This window comes from Macrosteles quadrilineatus, unplaced genomic scaffold, assembly GCF_028750875.1.
Source record: "Macrosteles quadrilineatus isolate MER2022 unplaced genomic scaffold, UCM_ALF_1.0 Scaffold_3__2_contigs__length_128488019, whole genome shotgun sequence".
NCBI lineage: Eukaryota > Metazoa > Arthropoda > Insecta > Hemiptera > Cicadellidae > Macrosteles > Macrosteles quadrilineatus.
In genome coordinates, this window is record NW_026542596.1 from 73,517,454 (window position 1) to 73,536,096 (window position 18,643).

Sequence of the window (18,643 nt, forward strand, 5' to 3'; positions counted from 1 at the left end):
GCCCGGCTAACGTTCCGGAATGTCCGTAGCAGCAAACGTGTTAAAGGGCTGTTTCTTTTGATCAGTATCTTGTTAAGAATAATCTATTGAAAAAGGAGTTGACTTTAATTCACACCAGTAACAATCCAGTTGTTTTATCTAAGCTTTCTCACACTAACTAGAACTTGTTATCGGATGCGCCCATAATTTTAAGTCAAAATGGAGTATTAAGCTTAATTTAATTTACCCATGGAATCAACGGAGGTAAATTTTATTTTAACGGAATTTTAAGCCTGATAACGTTTCTCACACTGCAAACAGCAGGTCTTATAAACAAATTTACTCACAAAACATCCCCAACTTCTTTACCTGTATTGCACTATCTTTAATTGGAGTGGGTTTGGGACAAAAAAGTTGTAACAATGATAGAAATAATCCCTCAGTAGAAATTTAATCATTATGGATCAGCTGAAGGCAGTTTAGTTTAAGTCCCATCTGGCCCCAATAGGTTTGTGTTTTGTTTACAATACGGTTATTCGTTATTTAACCAAATACAAACATGTAATTACAAACGATAGCTTGTCTCCTGGTTGTATAACCAACAAGTACATTAACCCTAAATAATGGAAACAAAATAACGGTACTAGCGCCTAGTGTCACCAACGTCCATCATGAACTGATGAACATGGATATCAGAATTACTCAAGGTAAATAATTTAACACCGAACGTATATAAAGAATTTTACTCACTAAAAATCAATCCAACTACCTAGATCCACCTCGACCTCTACCTCTAGAGAACCCTCCTCGCCCCCGGTTGCCTGGGGCTTTGCCCTTAGCAGGGGGAGATTTAGGCCTTAGTGCTTCAATGCGCTCGGTACACCCAGTGGTAATAGACGAGGGGTTGAAGTAGCTCGCGTACAGATCAGCGTTGAAGTTGCTATTGGTCAACTCTGGTCCTAAAGTCAACCAACCCGGCCTGATGGTACTGTCTCGTCCAAACACGTGCAGTCTGTTACAAATACATAGACTTGTAAGTATCGTAGTTAGCTTTTTTTCAAATTAAAATCAATTTTAACCAATTGATGGCCAATATTTTATGGGAGCAAAAGCCTGAAGTTGAAATTTAATGAAGAAAATATTTGATGTTAGTGTTAAAACAAGACCTTATACAATCTTAGTCGGAGTATCTGCTTTGTTTAAAATTAAACTAAGACAACTGTATTTGATGACAAGTGATTGAACATAAAATCATGTTAGACAGACCAATTAAGTTAACTATCCAAAAATGTTGTTATTCATCTCAATCCAGATCAGGGGGTTCATAAAACTTTAAATGAAATCTTTCTTGAGTTAGTTCTATAAAGATGGATGTCCAAATTTCAAATCCACTTGTTCCCTTCCACTTCACTGGAAAATTATGTAAATTTCACATAGGCAACCATGATGTAAAATATATATTATAATCACTTAACAGCGTCAAAGTAATTATAGGAGCATTATCTAGTATTAAGGTTTTGTTTGCAAATGAGACTGAAATTAATTCATATCAGCTAGCTTATATTTCAAAGAAAATTCAAGTGAAGTGATTGTTTATTGATATTTTTGCAATGGGATAGTGATCAGCTAATTTAAACCAGAGAAAAAGATTACAAATTACAACACTCATAAAATGTACAAAAAAAGGTCAGAAAACGCAACACCAATAGAGTTCTATTCAGTAGTCCCGCTGTTCTGAAAATTCCCCTATTCAAAATAATTTGTTTGTACAAAGCTAACATGAGTTCGAGAAAGTTTCCCGTGGTCACAAAGATATCGTTAATATCTTCTGTGGTCACAGAAACATCATCATTGGCAGCCGCAATGGCAGAATGAACATCACCAGTAGTCATGTCAAAATGGAAAACAACTTCTGCAGTCAGGGCAAAACTGTGAACATCATCAGCAATCATAATGAAGATAAATTATTACAGAAACTCGCTTATTCTGAATTCCCGCTAGTACGAACAGGATTCGGTCCCAATTAGTTCACAATAATAGGACTTTACTGTATAAGACTTCAAGACAGGTGATTAATTAACACAGATGGTTATAATGACACACGGGTTTATAGCCGCAGGTCATCCTTCCACCACCAATTTTAGTTACCAACCTTCTGCGGCCGAGACAAAAGTGTTCAATGATGTGGAAGATTTCAACAGGTTTCTCCAATGATCCATACTCTGGCTCTTCACTGATAATCAGATCAATGTCTACATTTGCATGTATGAAATCTCCATCTGTAGAACGCCGGACTGTTCCTTTTATACCCATCAGACAATGTTCCTACAAGACATAATCCTGTAAATGTGTTGACATTTGTATGTTACTCGACAAAATCCCAAGCAAAGAAAGAAAACTATCAATCATTAAATATATTGGATAATTGAACAGAATGATGCTGACCTAAAATTGTTTAGATGGCAAATCATGTTTGTTTAAAGTTAAACCAAAGGATTGAAAATCATTTGAGATATAAAACTTAAAAGATTTTAAGTTATTGAGGTGCAATTAGTGAAGTTCGTTAAAAGTATTAGCTAGGCTAATGGTTTTTATCTTTTACCTCAAGACTTCAAGAGGATTATTGATCTTGAAACTTACTTTAGTTCTTTGAAATACTGCTTTTGACTCAATGTTTTTGGAATGGCCAGGATTTTTAGCATTGGTGCGTATCCAGCAGATGTCTTCACACCTACGAAAGCCCCACTTGCGTAGACAGAAGCGGCCCATATCTAGACCCTCCGAGGACCCACACCACAAAAACACGAAACTGCGATTGGCCGACACTTCTCCAATGTCAAGTTGCATAATCTGAAACGGAATCAGAAATTGTTTGTAATATATACTCAGGCAACACATCATTTTCTCAGCTCCAGTCAATTTTGTTCTAATTGATAAGTTTATTTTTAGGACCTTTTCCGTTTTTTCACTACCACTACACAAGTTGTTTGTAATAGATCTTAGGTTTAAGATATAGCCTGAAACCAAATACAGTATTCACACCTTAATAGGGAATGGGTTGCTGCAATAAGTTTTTCATGAATTTTACATAAACTACTCTTGGCCTAGAAAATGATTGTTGTAATTAACATACTTTGTGGGAACTTGAAACATTTTCCTTAGGGAATGTAAAGCTTGTCCAAGCAAATTCAAAGCAAAAATACCTGCTCCCAGCTCCAGAACTGTGTGTTAGTGACTCCCATAGTTCTCTGGTATTCTTCCAATGGGGGCTCAACAAGAATGACGTCAAACTTGTTGTTAAGCTCCTTGAAGTTGAAAGTTTGCAGTTCACATTTCAGAAACATTGGCGGAGTGGCAGTTGTGGCTATAAGGTCATCCTGGGGAAAAACAGTTTGTTAATTAGCTTTTGCTGAAAAGACAATATTGTCAGTAAACATGGTTATATCTGTATAAGATGTTGACTGCTTGTTTTCTATCTTGTTAGTTAACCTTTCTAAACAAGAGAAAAGGGCTTTTTAACAAGAGAACAAGAGCTTTTGAAAAGTAGGCTACCCAAATTGTGCTACCCCTGAAAATGTGATTACCAGGCCTATGGTAGGCTACTACTCTAAGGTTTTGCTGGTTTAAGGCCCGGTTTCTCCAAGAAGCGTTTAACTTAAACGAGTTTAATGTTATACTGAGGATCAAGCCATCAATCAATTTCTCTATACAGTTTGGAACCATAGAAAAGGAATTTTGGCTGCATTGATGTAGTATTTACACATTTATTCCATCTGTTTAACCCTTTCAGTGCCATGCAACGATATATCTTTGTGAGTCTTTTTCCCGAAAAGTGCTATGGAATGATAATCGTTGTTCGCGTTTCATCCGTAAAACACTAAGCAACGATATATATCGTGCCGACGCGACTTTCGATCATGTGAGTTTAAATGAGCATATCAGTTGACTCGGTTGTAGCTTTGAAACAGCGATGGTTTCTTTCGATTCCTCATACAATCGAGGCCCGATAGGCCCTATATCGTTTCTTAGGCCTATCACTTTTGAGATGAAAGATTGTATTTTTAGCCTGATTTTTTTCTTGCACACTAGACTTCGCCCCGTGGCAAGCCTAGCACTTTTCGGACGAAATAAGTAAATAACTCTATAGAACTTTTCGGAAAATTACAAAAAAAATATTCTAGCACCCAAAGCGTTAATGCATATTTGGAGGTTATGTTTATTTATTCTCTTAGAAATAAGGAGAGACATAGACAGACCTGCTAGTTATGTTAACTTGAAAGACTCTGTCCCCCTAATAATAAATTGTACTTTTGTAAACCAAAAGTTGGGCAGAATAACCCTATCATTTATAATGATAGTTCAATATAATTTATAATTTAATCGAATAAACCATATTGGATACGGAGGAGTCCCGATAATCCGAACTTTCGGAAGTCCGCTTAATCCAAAAAAAAAGGTTTTTTTTTGTTTTTTGTCAGCTGTCGCCAGTTTTTGTTGTGTGACGACAGTTAGTTGTACCTTAGTCAATGGTTGTTCCTAGTCGAAGTAGGCTATTCTGTATAGTGTCCGAGCAAAATAGACTTGTTGTTGTAGTCCAATAGCCAACTTAAACGTTGTGTATTTCATGATTAGGCTATGTGTATTTTAGTAAACATTTCGCTTAAGTTATCCAAAATATTACGAATAATCCAAAATGGGTCTGGTCCCAACCATTTTGGACAATCGGGATTATAACTTCCTGTACAAGCATGATTTAGTAAAACTTCTTGATTCCAAACTTAACGATGGTGGGAGGGAGGGGGGGGGGGTTGGCACCGAGGGGATTTTTTGGGACTTTTTAAAATGAAGTAAAATAACACATTAAACACAACAAGTAGACCGATGTTGGTAATGTGAAAGTTGAGTCTAGGCTCAGTCTTCCGTAAATTTCTGCATTAACCTAGAACAACATCTGCCCATTCGTGTTTAATGTTTTATTTTATGGGCCGTACGTGTATGAACGCTAGGCTTTGTGTTTGTGGAAATGTATGTGAAAAAACTTTTAATCCTGACGAACTTCATGTGAAGTAATCATCCTTGTACGTACCTGATGATAACCTCTTAGCAGTTTGAAACTAGTTGTTGGAGACAACAATTGGATTGCCAGAATCAGGTATTTAAACCACTACCGACTTAATATTAAGTTAGTTATTTCTTATAGACATAGAACTTACCTTCAGCTTGATAAGCTCTCTCAGCTTAGGATATTCTTCAAACCTGTCTGCCAGGCCAACGTCTCGTATGAAGTTCTGAGGTCTTTGACCTGTATCTACAAAGTGCTGACAATAATCATTGTGAGGATTTGATGATTGTGTTCCCTGCAAAACAAAATGACCTCGTTTAAAGAGTTTGTTGATACCTATATGACTTATGTTTAAATTTGCTTTACAAAGACCTTACTTACCAGAAGCAAGATTTTTGAGAGAATGGTTCAAAGAATATTTTCTTTAAACCTTTGAATACAAAGGTGGATATAAGTTAGCTTCCACTAAGTTAACATTAACATAACAAAACCTTCACTTTACAATTTATGTAACCATAACTCAACAAAAATGGCTGAAAACCGTAGGCCTACCGAAGGCACCTAGTGACCATATCTTGCATACCTTCAAAAATGTTGAAGAGTCCTTGTAAACAAACTCATCAGAGGTTTCTTCCTTTTTTGACTTCTCTTGGGTTGTTTCAGGTTGAGGAGTTTCTTTCTTAACGACCTTTTGAGGGGTTGGTTCAATGGCTGTCCCTAGAGCTTGCCTTAGCTCGGCCACATTTGATACACCCAACTGGAAATTGAGAGTTTGTAAACTTCATTGTAAGTTAAATGCTTTAAAATTCCATTTAAAACCGATACATTCTGGGCTTAGAGCCCAGGTAGGCCTATGCGCTAATTGTCTTGTTCACTATGAATGCAGGGATGATAAGTGAACCAAAAGAATAACGGCTGTAATCTTAAGATTTTTAATAATAAGCTAAGTTAAATTAGGCTATACTCTGAGGTGAAAGAGAACATGGCAAACACAACCAAATAAGATCCAACTTAAACTGTGTGTTGTGGCTGCACTTTATTTTACGTCCTACACTCATTCAAATGAAAACATCGATATATGGATTAGAGTAGAGTGGGGGAATTGGGACCCATGTTTTTATTTTTTTCAATTAGGAATGTTTATTGTCAGAAAAAATCAAAATATGAGCATGCACAAGGTTTCCAACTGTAACTTAATTTGTCTTCTTATCACATGTTTTTCATTTTTTTAAATAAATTTTACTAAGAAAAAAAAAATAATTTGGAACCCAATTAAGTACCCCGTGCTACCTATGCTATTAGTGGGACCTATGCTTATAAACCCATAAGCACCTACTGGTAATATTAATTTGTGGGGGTAATAGGGTTCTAAAAATGAAAACATAATAGGCTAAACAAAATGCAACATACTTTTTTGGAAAAAATTCTTTTTAGGACATTAGTTTAAACTATTTTTTTCAAAACACCTTTTTCTTAATAAAATAGGAAAAATCAACCAGAGCAGATAACAGCCAGGAAATAGATTTAAACTGTTAAAGACATGTATAGTTAAATAAAAAAAAAACTACAAGTATATTTTATGTCAAACTTTTTTTCTGGTCATATGCAAACTTTCTGGAATTTTGCTTTTTCAGCCGAAAAAATGTCTAATGAATTGTAGTTATCAGTCCAAATACCTATAAGTTGAAATAGGCCAATTAGCCCAGTCAATGAATGCAATAAAACAGCCTTTTTCGCAACTAAATGGTGGAAAGCTGGATTTTTTATATGTGATAGAACCACATGAGAGGTGTATTTTCCCAAAAGTCCCCACTTCTACCCCTTGAGCTTTCCCCCCCACCCCCCTCCAAACATAGAAATTGCAGTGATTTACTTAATTGATCATAATTCGAATGTTATGTAAGCTATCGAGCTGCAATTTGTTTTATTTTATTTCTGATTAGTTTTACTACAACTTTTGTATTTATAATATTTTTCTAAAACCAATACTTAGGGAGATATAAAATTTAAACTTCGTTAAAAGCTTTGTTTCAGAGTGCAAAATCTTGTTTTTCTCTATGTATACTTTTAAATATAAATAATACGCAAATATGGTTCAAACAAAAGTTTTAGTACGTTTTTCAAGGTTTACAAATATATTATTGGTTAGTCATCTAGGTGACCGGGTGAAGAGCTGAGCGTCGGCAAAGTGAGCGTGTGCGCGCTAGTTGAACACCTCTGCGCTGCGTCATCGCATCTAGCCCAGCCAATAAACGCACCAACTGCCTTTTTCGTCGTTAAATAGTGGAAAGCTGAGATTGTTATATGTGATGGAACCACTTAAGACGTGTATTTTCTAAAAGTTCCCGATTCTCCCCACCCCAACCCCCCCCCCAAAACCCCCTCAAAACCTGGAAATTACAGTCGCTCACTGTACTGGATATAATTCAAATTCTACGCATGCCATCGTAGTGAAATTTGGTTTGTATTTTTTATAATTAGTTTATCTACAACTGTTGTACTAAAGATTTTCTTATAAAACTATATCCACAGAGATATAACATTTAAACTTTTTTTACAATGTTTATGTTTAAGAGTACACAATTTTGTTTTACCCTCTATATAGTTTTTCCCAAATAAAATACGCAAAATGTTTCAAACAAAAACTTTAGTATGTTTCTTAAGGTTAATAAATATATATTTGATTAGTCATCTGAAAAAAACTGATGTAGTGTGGGGCGTCGGCATTGTCGGCAAAGACACCGGGTGCAGGCTTCCGCGCAGCACAGCACCGCCCGTCGATGCGTCGCGTCATAGGCACCGACATCGCTAAGTTCTCAGAGGTTTTATACAAATGCTATGGCCTTGTACTTTTTAGTTTACTACCAAAACAATCTGTATCCAAGCTTAACCGTTAACAGTAAAAACAATTATTATTTAGATGGAACCCAATAATATTTGTATAACCAGTTTTGGTTCAGGTAAATTAATCTCTACCTACTTACTTGTTATACTTGCAATACTTTTAATACTTGATTTCTTCATATTTGACCAACGGAAGTTTGATAGATTGAGGTATAGAACACTAGGCCTAATAAACACTTTATAAAAATCACTATAAACATACTCTTTGCTCTTCCTTACGTTACAATGTGCTTTCCATTATCTACCACCAATGGGACTCGCTTTGTTCCCCGCTAGATTTATACTAACTGCGCCTCGCGGTCAGTAAAGATCTAAATAGTAAACTGAAAAAAATACTAATTAGATGAAACCTAATCATTTGTACATTTCTTAAATTTATTGTTGGTTTTAACTCGCTTATCATTTAAAATAATAATTTATTTAATTATTTCTGTCAATGGCTAAACCTATTGACAATAATATACATGGATACAATATTACATTACATAAAGCTGGGTAAGAAACATACTGAACCCAATGATGAGATGATCCAATTCGCCTAAGGGTCTGAGGATGATTGGAGTGTCGAATCGAAATCGACGACCACTTACCATCTTTTATGTATATTTACAGTATTGTCAGTAACATTATAAGTGTAAATTTATGTTTTAAGTGTTAGACTATTAGACGTATTTTCTTTTACTGTATTTACTTTCCAATTAATTAATGTAATAAGGCATATATCCAAAATGTATAAATAAGTAAGTAAAAAACTATTTGTGTCCCCATACATGCAGGCAAGACTATTTACGGGATACATACAGGCAGATTATTCAAATTTCTTAACATATTGTGTAGATGTGTCAATCAAATTGAGGTTTTTTCGTAAAAATTGGCAGCAATGTATTACGAATCTGCTTTACGGCACTAATACGTGGTCCAGATCAATCATTTTTAGAGACTCTATACTGTGACTCTTGGTGAGGTTCTGTTCTCTAATATTTTATTGTTTTCATGTTATCTAAAAGATTAGTCAGCATAATAGTTCTTTATTGGTTTTTGGTAGACATTATGCAAACGTTTAACATCGCTAATAAAGATGGAGGCGCTTATTAAGTGTTTTAAAATCTCCTCTATATAGACTTAATAAAAAAGTTAATTTTAACATTGACTGGTTTTAATTTGTGTTCCTTACCATGGTTAAAATGGCTTATAAATACTACCGACAGTTTTCTACGTTGTTCGTGATATTATTTTAACACAGGCTTACAACTCATGGCAGAGCAGCCATATTTTATTTGCTAGCGGGAAGCGTGGAGAGAGGGACATATCAACGATAGGACGCAGTTTGTATAAAGGATTAGTGAGTCGACGAAAAATTTTTACTGACCGTGAGGTGATTCATTTAGTCACGGTTTAGCTTGGAAACAGATTGTTTTGGTAGTAATGTAGGCTACAAATGAGGAAGTCTTAGGATTTATATAAAACAGTTGAGAACTTAGCGGTGCCGGTCCTTATTAGGCTATGTATCGACGGACGGGGCTGCGCGGATGCTGATGACTAATCAAATATATATTTATAAACCTTAAGAAACATACTAAAATTTTTGTTTGTAACATTTTGCGTATTTTATTTGAAAAACAATATATAGAGGGTAAAACAAAATTGTGTACTCATAAACATAAACATAAAAAAAAAGTTAAACGTTATTTCTCTTTGGCTATAGTTTTATAAGAAATCTTTAGTACAACAGTTGTAGATAAACTAATTATAAATAATACTAAACCAAATTTCACTACGATGGCATGCGTAGAATTTGAATTATATCGAGTAAAGTTAACAACTGAGGGGTGGGGGGGGGGGGAGATTCAGGAACTTTTTGCAAAATACACGTCTTAAGTGGTTCTATCACATATAACAAACTCAGCTTTCCACTATTTAACGACGAAAAAGGCAGTTGGTGCGTTTATTGGCTGGGCTAGATGCGATGACGCAGCGCAGAGGTGTTCAACTAGCGCGCACGCGCTCACTTTGCCGACGCTCAGCTCTTCACCCGGTCACCTAGATGACTAACCAATAATATATTTGTAAACCTTGAAAAACGTACTAAAACTTTTGTTCGAACCATATTTGCGTATTATTTATATTTAAAAGTATACATAGATAAAAACAAGATTTTGCACTCTGAAACAAAGCTTTTAACGAAGTTTAAATTTTATATCTCCCTAAGTATTGGTTTTAGAAAAATATTATAAATACAAAAGTTGTAGGAAAACTAATCAGAAATAAAATAAAACAAATTGCAGCTCGATAGCTTACATAACATTCGAATTATGATCAATTAAGTAAATCACTGCAATTTCTATGTTTGGAGGGGGGTGGGGGGGAAAGCTCAAGGGGTAGAAGTGGGGACTTTTGGGAAAATACACCTCTCATGTGGTTCTATCACATATAAAAAATCCAGCTTTCCACCATTTAGTTGCGATAAAAAACATTTATTGACTGGGCTAAATTATGGGCTTAGCTCACTCTTGGGTCCCATTTCCCCACACTGGGGTAATTGGGACCCATTTAAAAAAAATGTAAAAAAATTAATTTTTTATTTTTTTTAATGTTAAAGCCCTAACAAACTATTGCTTAAACCTTTAATGGGTCAAAAAATACATTTTGGTATGATTATTAATTCATAGGCTATAATATATAAAAAATAACTCAAAATACTACCACGCTAAAGTTTTGCCACAATATGTTTAACATTCGGAAAAAAACACGGCTTAATTTTGTTTATACATCAAACACAAGATTACAATTATCCAATAATTTGTGATGAAACCCCTTTAGAATGCCTAAACTTTGACGTATTTACAATTTTGTTTAACAAATAAATAGCCTATAATATAGAAAATTTAAAAATTTAAAAAATAGCTCCCAATTACCCCCGGGTCCCAATTTCCCCACTCTACCCTATTTGATAGCCTATGTCGATTAGGCATTTCATTCGGTTAGTTAGATTAGGTATCACTATAACTAACCAAACTTGATTTATCGAAATGAAAAAATCGCTAGGCCTATATCGATTGATTTATTCATTCAAATGAGTGTAGGACGTAAATTTAAGTGCAGCCTGTGTTGTTTATAAAATAAGGCAAATATTTACCGTATTTACACTGGGATATGATGTAATTTTTATATGTCTACTTACAGTATTTTTAACGCTGAATCCAAAAATACAATCAGTTTTGGTCGGAGAGATTCCTAAGTGGCAGTAGCGGCCGTAAAACGAAGGTTAGGATTACGAATCTAACAAGGATAATTGAGCGGTACTGAAGGTAATGGTACTTTAATATGGCGTGGTCTGGACGGGTCCGTACCATTGTCCGTACTGAGTGAAGAGTGAGGAGTGAGGACTGGACTGAGAGAGAAGAGCAAACAACTGTTTATACTTGATCTAATGCGGAATGAAATCAAATCAATTCGTTTTGAAATCAAATGATCAGTTCATCAATCAGTTCTTATTTAGGCATGTGAGGAAGGTAGGTCGGGTTTTATGCGGATTCGTGACTGTATTAAGTGTTTTGAAGTGAGGTTAGATTAGGAAGGTAAAGGTTAGGTTATAATGAATCAGTTTATTATAACCTAACCTTTAACTTACCTAATCTAACCTCACTTCAAAGGACTTTAATACAGTCACGAATCCGCATAAAGTCCGACCTATCTTCCTCACATGCCTTTTCTTACATAAAATGCTATTTAAATATCAATATTAAGGTTGGGTTGGGTTAGGTTAGGTTAGGTTAGGTTAGGTTAGGTTAGATTAGGTTACCTTAGTTTAAAATATAATACATAACTTATAACTTTCCTACTACAGTAATATATGCAGAAAATATTCTAACTTAACCTACCTTGCTTAATATTTTGGCCTATACAGCTTAGCTGCGGCCTTGTAAAACGCGTGGACTCGGTTGTTGTTAGGGTACCTTTTCTTGAATTGGAACTCCGCCAGGTACCCGATGAAATGTTTGGACCTCACCCCGTATTTGGGGATGTGGTCTCTAACGTCTCTCCAACACCGCTCAATTCGGTTTGTGTGTGCACCCGTGACGGGATCAATAAAGTCAGTACTGTGGTTCACAGTTAAATGTTGGAAGCCGTACTCCCGCAATCTGCTGTACGACTTCCAACAGTCGGTAATAATCGTACTGCCGGGCAAAACCCAGCGGCGGATTAGTCGAATTAGCGTGCACCTTGAGCGGTCAGGAACGGGGATTAAAAATGTTTTGGTCGAGCCTCTCTGCACTCCCCCCAACACCCAGTTTCCCTTCACTCGCCTCCCTCGATTGTATTTACGTTTACCAAATTTCGCCTCATCAATTTCAACAATCTCACCTGGCCCGCCTAGTCTTTCAGAATTTGTTACACAATCGTCAATGTAGGCCTACACTTCTCTAATAAACGAATACCAATCGACAACAGTTTTACTTGACAGATTGAGATTTGTTTCCAGGAATCTTTGCCGGGGTGGGTCAAAAAAAAGTTAATGATTGACTAATCGCCAAAGCGTACGAATTTGTAGTCTGGATTTGCCGAAAAAAGTGTCTACTCTGCAAGATCGTACCCACTCACACCTTTTGGCTTTCTTCTTGTTAATTGAAACTCTGTTCCAGCATCTGAAAAACCACTTATCGTTCAATTTAATGTTTGAATGACACCTCGGACAATTCGTTTCGTTATTTACAACCCCGTGCTTAATTAAAAAACTTTTAATTTCATTATTATCGAACACAACCGTTTCATAAAAATTTTGGTCACAAGCATTGCAAATATCAGCCATTACTAATTTCTAAATCGGCAACAATAATTAAACTTACTTGATAATTAATAAGTTGCTATTGCATATGTTATTAATCTGGATCTATTTTCTGGGCGCATTTTAGCGTAATAATCCATTGGTTGGTTAGCAAACTACATTACAGCAATTCAGTGGCAGTGACAGTTGACAGTATCAATTTGGCATTTGGTGATGCGGTCGTGTTATTGTATAGGCTAAAAATCCTCGCGATTTACGATAGTAAAATTACATTTATTGATTAATACATGTTGATTTTATTAATAGTTCATATAGGCCTAAGTTATTGTTTTTGTGTAATTGTATTTTTGGAACGTCTTAGAAGTCCGTCTGCTTTTAGAAATTGAATCATTTTAAAATGTTATTCCGATTTTCACATGTCATGTTTGGTTTTGTCTGTTTAGTGAATGTAAACAACTGTCAGCTGTTTCCACACCACAAACCTTCCACCCCTTTTAGTGTTAGTCGCGACTAGAACTTGGACTCGTCCATACCACAAATATGTTAATAAATCAACAAAACTGAAGCTTAATATTAATTATATAACTGTACGGCCACTTAGGAATCTCTCCGCCCAAAACTGATTGCATTTTTGGATTCAGCGTTAAAAATACTGTAAGTAGACATATAAAAATTACATCAAATCCCAGTGTAAATAGGGTAAATAATTACCTAAAATAATAAATTTGCTTCATGTTTCATAGGCCTGAAACATTTCACTAAGTTATCTTTTTCTCATACTGACCGAATTAAAGCAGCATTAGGTCTATGATAGCTATACCTACAGTTTCTAAAATGTATTTTATCTAGGCCTACGGTACCTAACATAACAAAACCTTCACTTTACAATTTATGTAACCATAACTCAACAAAAATGACTGAAAACCGTACCGAAGGCACCTAGTGACCATATACTTAGGCCCCTACCCAGAGTTAGAAAAAAAACTTCAACGCTTGATGACCATCCGCGTTGAAATTTAATGTGTAAACTTAAAAACAATTTACAATGCCAAGCTACATGATAGGCCTAAACATAGGTCTATGCTACAGTACACATCTTATACTGTAGTCTTACCGTTTGAGCCAATAACTTCTTCCTTTTCTGAGATCTCTCTTTCAATTCCCGCAATTTTTCACTCATTGCGTAGTTTACGTTACAGAATGTTATACAAGGAAGCCTGTTAGCATGTTAGGCCTAAAGAGAATGTGAGTTTCCAGGTTCCAATCTCTCTGGTGAAAATACTTTTACTGTAAATTAATTAACATAATGCACATTGGCATAACCATGAAAAAAAATATTAGGTCTATATTGTTTAATGCATTCTAATAACCACAAACCACAATATTAATAAATATTAACTAAAACAAAACATCAACAGTAAAGTAACCTCACTCAAACCCAAAAACTAAAAACGTCAATAACGAAACAAAACAACCCAATCTTGGAATCTTCTTGCAATCTTTTCTCCTTTTTCCTTGACTGCTTTTGCAGGCTGCACTTATAGTCATGAAACCGTGAAGCATCAAACTTAAGGCACGGACTCTAGTACCATTGTTTATAGTCAATGTATAATGAATGGGTTGTATCTTTATATAACATATAAATATATTTTTATAATATATTAATATATCTGGACTGCTCATTGATAATAGTGCTCGCCTGTTAATCAAAGGTCACCTTTTCAATCCTGAGAAAAGTGTGCAGCTTTTTGATGGTTCGAAACTGGACTCAGCCGTCCTTGATCATTGGCCTTTCAATATTAATTATTGTCCTGACTAATGAAAGATGTTTCATTAGTGACACCTAGTGTAGCAGCTCTGTTACTGACTAAGACCTGACGAGCTTCGGCAACACACTTTATTCTACTCTTATCAATCACTCATATTTGGGTTTAAAAAAATACGCACCTTAGGCACGGCCACCTTTAACTCCAGGCCGCGGTCTGGTAAAATTGGCAACGTCACAAGGAGTGATGTTTAGCGCCAGACGTCCCATAAGATAACATGGCAGACAGGTGACACCATCTCATTAATTTGCGTATTATTTGTTTAAATTTCAATTTATAAATATAAATTTATAAAAAAATTTAAAATAAAATATATAGAATTTAAACCAAAACAATATAAATTGAAAATAAATTTTACATTTTTAATGTCAATATTTTCACAGCCCAATAACCATAAGCTTTCATATCCTAAAAAATATACAAATACCATACCATACACCAACTACAAAGAAAACAACTGGAACAACAACACTACTTGCAACGTTGCCACTTCAAAGGCCAGGCCTGGAGTTAAAGGTGGCCGTGACCTAGGTGGTTTCCCCACCTTACCTAGAAATATAATTTTAATAACATGATAGTAAAACATCCTCCAAGCCAAAAAGAACAAATTTATCGGATCGTGGTAAGCGATGAACGGCTAGAAACGGAGCGAACCATGCGTCATTCAATCTTAGTCAGGCTTCCGAACTTCAAGGACTGATACCTTAAAAGGTTGGTGGAGAGTTGTCGGGCACACCTGACGTTAGGGACCTAAAAAGTACATTGACATATATTTAGATATATGACGGATCCATTTATTTATAGTTAAAGTTGTTTGGAAGCATACTATTTGTCTATGGTTACCGATTAGGAATCAAATGTCTAACGGGAAATCACAGCTCGCAATGTAAGATTAATTATTATGTTTTAATTGAAAGTAAAAAACGTATTTCCTTAAAATCTTCCTCGTAGTTTGCTGTATTACAAAAAAAAACTTTATGTTCTGATGAAAAGTAATACAAGATACGACAACGAAAAACTAAGAACAAGTCTTTTTAACAAGAAATGTTACAAAGCCTTCCAGTGGCTTCCTTTCAAGCAAAATTATTGGTCAATGAACGAGGAAAACAATGTGATAATCCAAAATATTGCAAATAAGAATCCTTATACAGGGTGACACAAAGGAACCGGACGTTTTTTAAACAGCTGTTCCATTGTTGTCGCACGTGGTAGGAAGATTGAGGTTGACTAAACACTTGTATTCTATCTGTGGGTTTAAACTGGTTTAAACACTGCAAGTCAAATAGTTATTTTATCTGTTTTAAAAATGTACATGTACACCTAAGTTTGGTAGAATAAATATAATATTAAAAAAAAATAGCTCGACTAAGCTGGCATAACATTGAAACAGAGAATCCCCTCAACGTGCAATAAAACCTCAGAGTTACGCTGGGTTTTAGCACCAGTTTTCAGCGAAAAAAACATGGGATTTAAGCTCATTAAGCGAGAAGTTGTTGGGTAAGCGTTGCTGTATTTAGACATCAAAGATTGTGGTTTTTAAAAGACAGGTTGTATTTTATAATTTTAAAATACGTGTTGCCTTCTCTTTATACTGCTTGTTGGGCCATGTGTTTGTCCCAATTCCCAAACATCCACAAATGTCGTTTTTAAGGCATCAGTTAATTAAATATTCGAAACTACCATAACATGGACAAAACAAGTTCATATGTTGTCAGCCCTGCTTTCTTTACTTCATTGTCGATCAGATGATGTGCGTTTTAGCATTGTAGTCTACAGGGTTGGTAAAACATGAAAACCTGATAAATACTTTGGGGTTGAAAACTGTCGAAAATGATTATGTAAAGTGAGAGTCATGTAGAAGAAAATGTTTTAATTTATAAACAATCGAATTTTAACTTAGCCCATGAAGTATAGTACTATCTCTATGTAATTATGACGAAAGGCGACACTTTTGAGGACCAGCTATCGTTACGAAACAATTGATAATATTGTAGCTAGAGGAACAAAGCGCAAAGGCAGTATCATATTCAATAATTTAACAGATTTTGATTAGTAGGCCTTTAATTAAACCTGAATACATATCAACATCGATATTAATAAACGATCGATAATCGATTTGGTTTTTTTATCTAAAAACGAGCAAAACGCTGCATACAAATCTAAACAGTATTCAATATTATTTCAAGTTTGTTTTAGTACCACAGTATAACATCCGTTTATTAATGTTTTATTGAATATTTTCTAGATCACGATTATTTTACAGACTGCAAGACGTATGTCAAACCGCAAGAAAAGGAAAAAATATTGTTTGTTGAAAGAAAAGGACCAAATTTAGCTCCTTAGACCTTTGCTAATACTGTACATAAAACGCAATATGTACGCTGTAGCAAAACTTTGCAAGTTTACACACGAAATTCAAAATTCTTTTAGCCACTATTTCCATTGTTTAGACATTTTAAAGGTGATTAAACATCCTTAAGTTATCAGAGGAAGAGAATTAATAAGGTCCACTTAATGTTCTAAACTTTAACTACGCCAAGAGAGGTAGTCTTTTTGTTTTCTTCAAAAAGTTTTAAACGTTTATTATTTGATGACGTTGATGGTATTTAAAAATTTACATATAAGTTTGAATAAGCCATATTCCAGTGTATTTTTGAAAAATTAATTAGTTTAAATCACTAAACCAAAAAAAAATTTCCTTTGTGGAATGTATTGGAATTAGCATGAAAGATTCGCAACGGTACCTCTTTTATTTTCTTGGCGTGATTTCCCCAAAGACTTTATAAAAAAAATTAATTACTTGGCAAAATAGAGTAGAGTTGTATTAATATATAGGCGTTTTACAATATATACTGTTAAAACGTTTAATTAAATGTATAAGTAAGGCATTGAAATAATTTTGAATTTGCATATTATACTCAAACCATGTGTGATAAGGTTCATTATTACGAAAAAGTTAGAAACATATTTATTTATAAAAATTACCTTCATCTTTCATAAATAATATCTTCCTTAACCCGATGGTATTTAGTAAATTTGGATTTCATAACGTTTGAATTTATACAAAAAAAAACACCCTCTTAATTAATAGTTGTCAACTATTTCATACATTTTGTACTAAAGGCTAAAATATTTTCAGATGTTTAACTATTAATTGTGAATTTGACATTGGAGTATAAATAGAGCAAAGAAAGATGATAATTATTTAAAGTAGTAAACAATATATGTTTATAAAGCAAAACTTCTATTCTAGTTTTTAGAAACGTACATAAACTCGATTTTACAACTTTGTGTTTAATGTTAACAGCCTTGATATTAGGCTATGTAGTGTGTATATAAGTTTTGATCATTTAAGATTGTTAATTGTGACTTTTACAGTCCTATTTAACGTATTATTAATATTTACAGCAAATTATATGTATGATATGCTGTTAAGTACTTCATTGCGTTCAAGAACTGTGTGGATGACTGTCTGTGCTCGTAATACACACAATTATTTTCACCTTAATTAACTTAACATGGAAATGAGCTATTTTGCGTGCTGTTTACAGGTGTTGTAATGTGATAATTTCCATGCAGAGGTGGGAAAAAGATGTTCTATTATTCTGTTTTTCTTCTTCTTTTTAGTATATTATTATTAACAATTGAGATACGTACCTAGGTTATGTACCTGGGTGCGTTTTTTAAACCAAAAATTAAAGGATGAGTGTAGAAAGAAGTGAGATGATCTGTGTAGCTTTGTTACTGACAAACACCAGCTGCCATTGGGCACGACCATTTAATTATATTTATATTACTGATTTATATTACAAGTCCATTGATCAGGGAAATCTAAGTCCAGTTTCGAACCATCACAAGGTTTCTGAATGTTCTAAGGAACGAACCGGCAACATTTTGATTTCAAGGCGCGCATTAAAATCACTCAGCTATTAAAATATAGTGTTTTAGCTTTGACGAATTATCATTGTACAACTAAACGTATCCATGTGTACTACTATTTATTAAATTACAAAACTAGGTCAGTGCTTTGTAGCTGTGTCAGAGAACAGCAATGTTGCAAACATGTTTTGGTTGTCACATATGTTT

General features: G+C 34.6%; 1 protein-coding gene across 1 annotated transcript; it reads right to left on the bottom strand.

Moving 5' to 3' along the window:
• Positions 1–708: 708 nt before the first annotated feature.
• On the bottom strand, positions 709–14,169 carry LOC128989686 (N6-adenosine-methyltransferase non-catalytic subunit-like). Its single transcript, XM_054411681.1, has 7 exons — positions 13,846–14,169; positions 5,625–5,798; positions 5,193–5,336; positions 3,183–3,356; positions 2,620–2,829; positions 2,132–2,304; positions 709–991 (listed from the first exon to the last, which is right to left on the bottom strand). The coding sequence occupies exons 1-7, from the start codon at positions 13,909–13,911 to the stop codon at positions 745–747; spliced, it is 1,188 nt and encodes a 395-aa protein (XP_054267656.1). The 5' UTR covers positions 13,912–14,169; the 3' UTR covers positions 709–744.
• Positions 14,170–18,643: the final 4,474 nt, after the last annotated feature.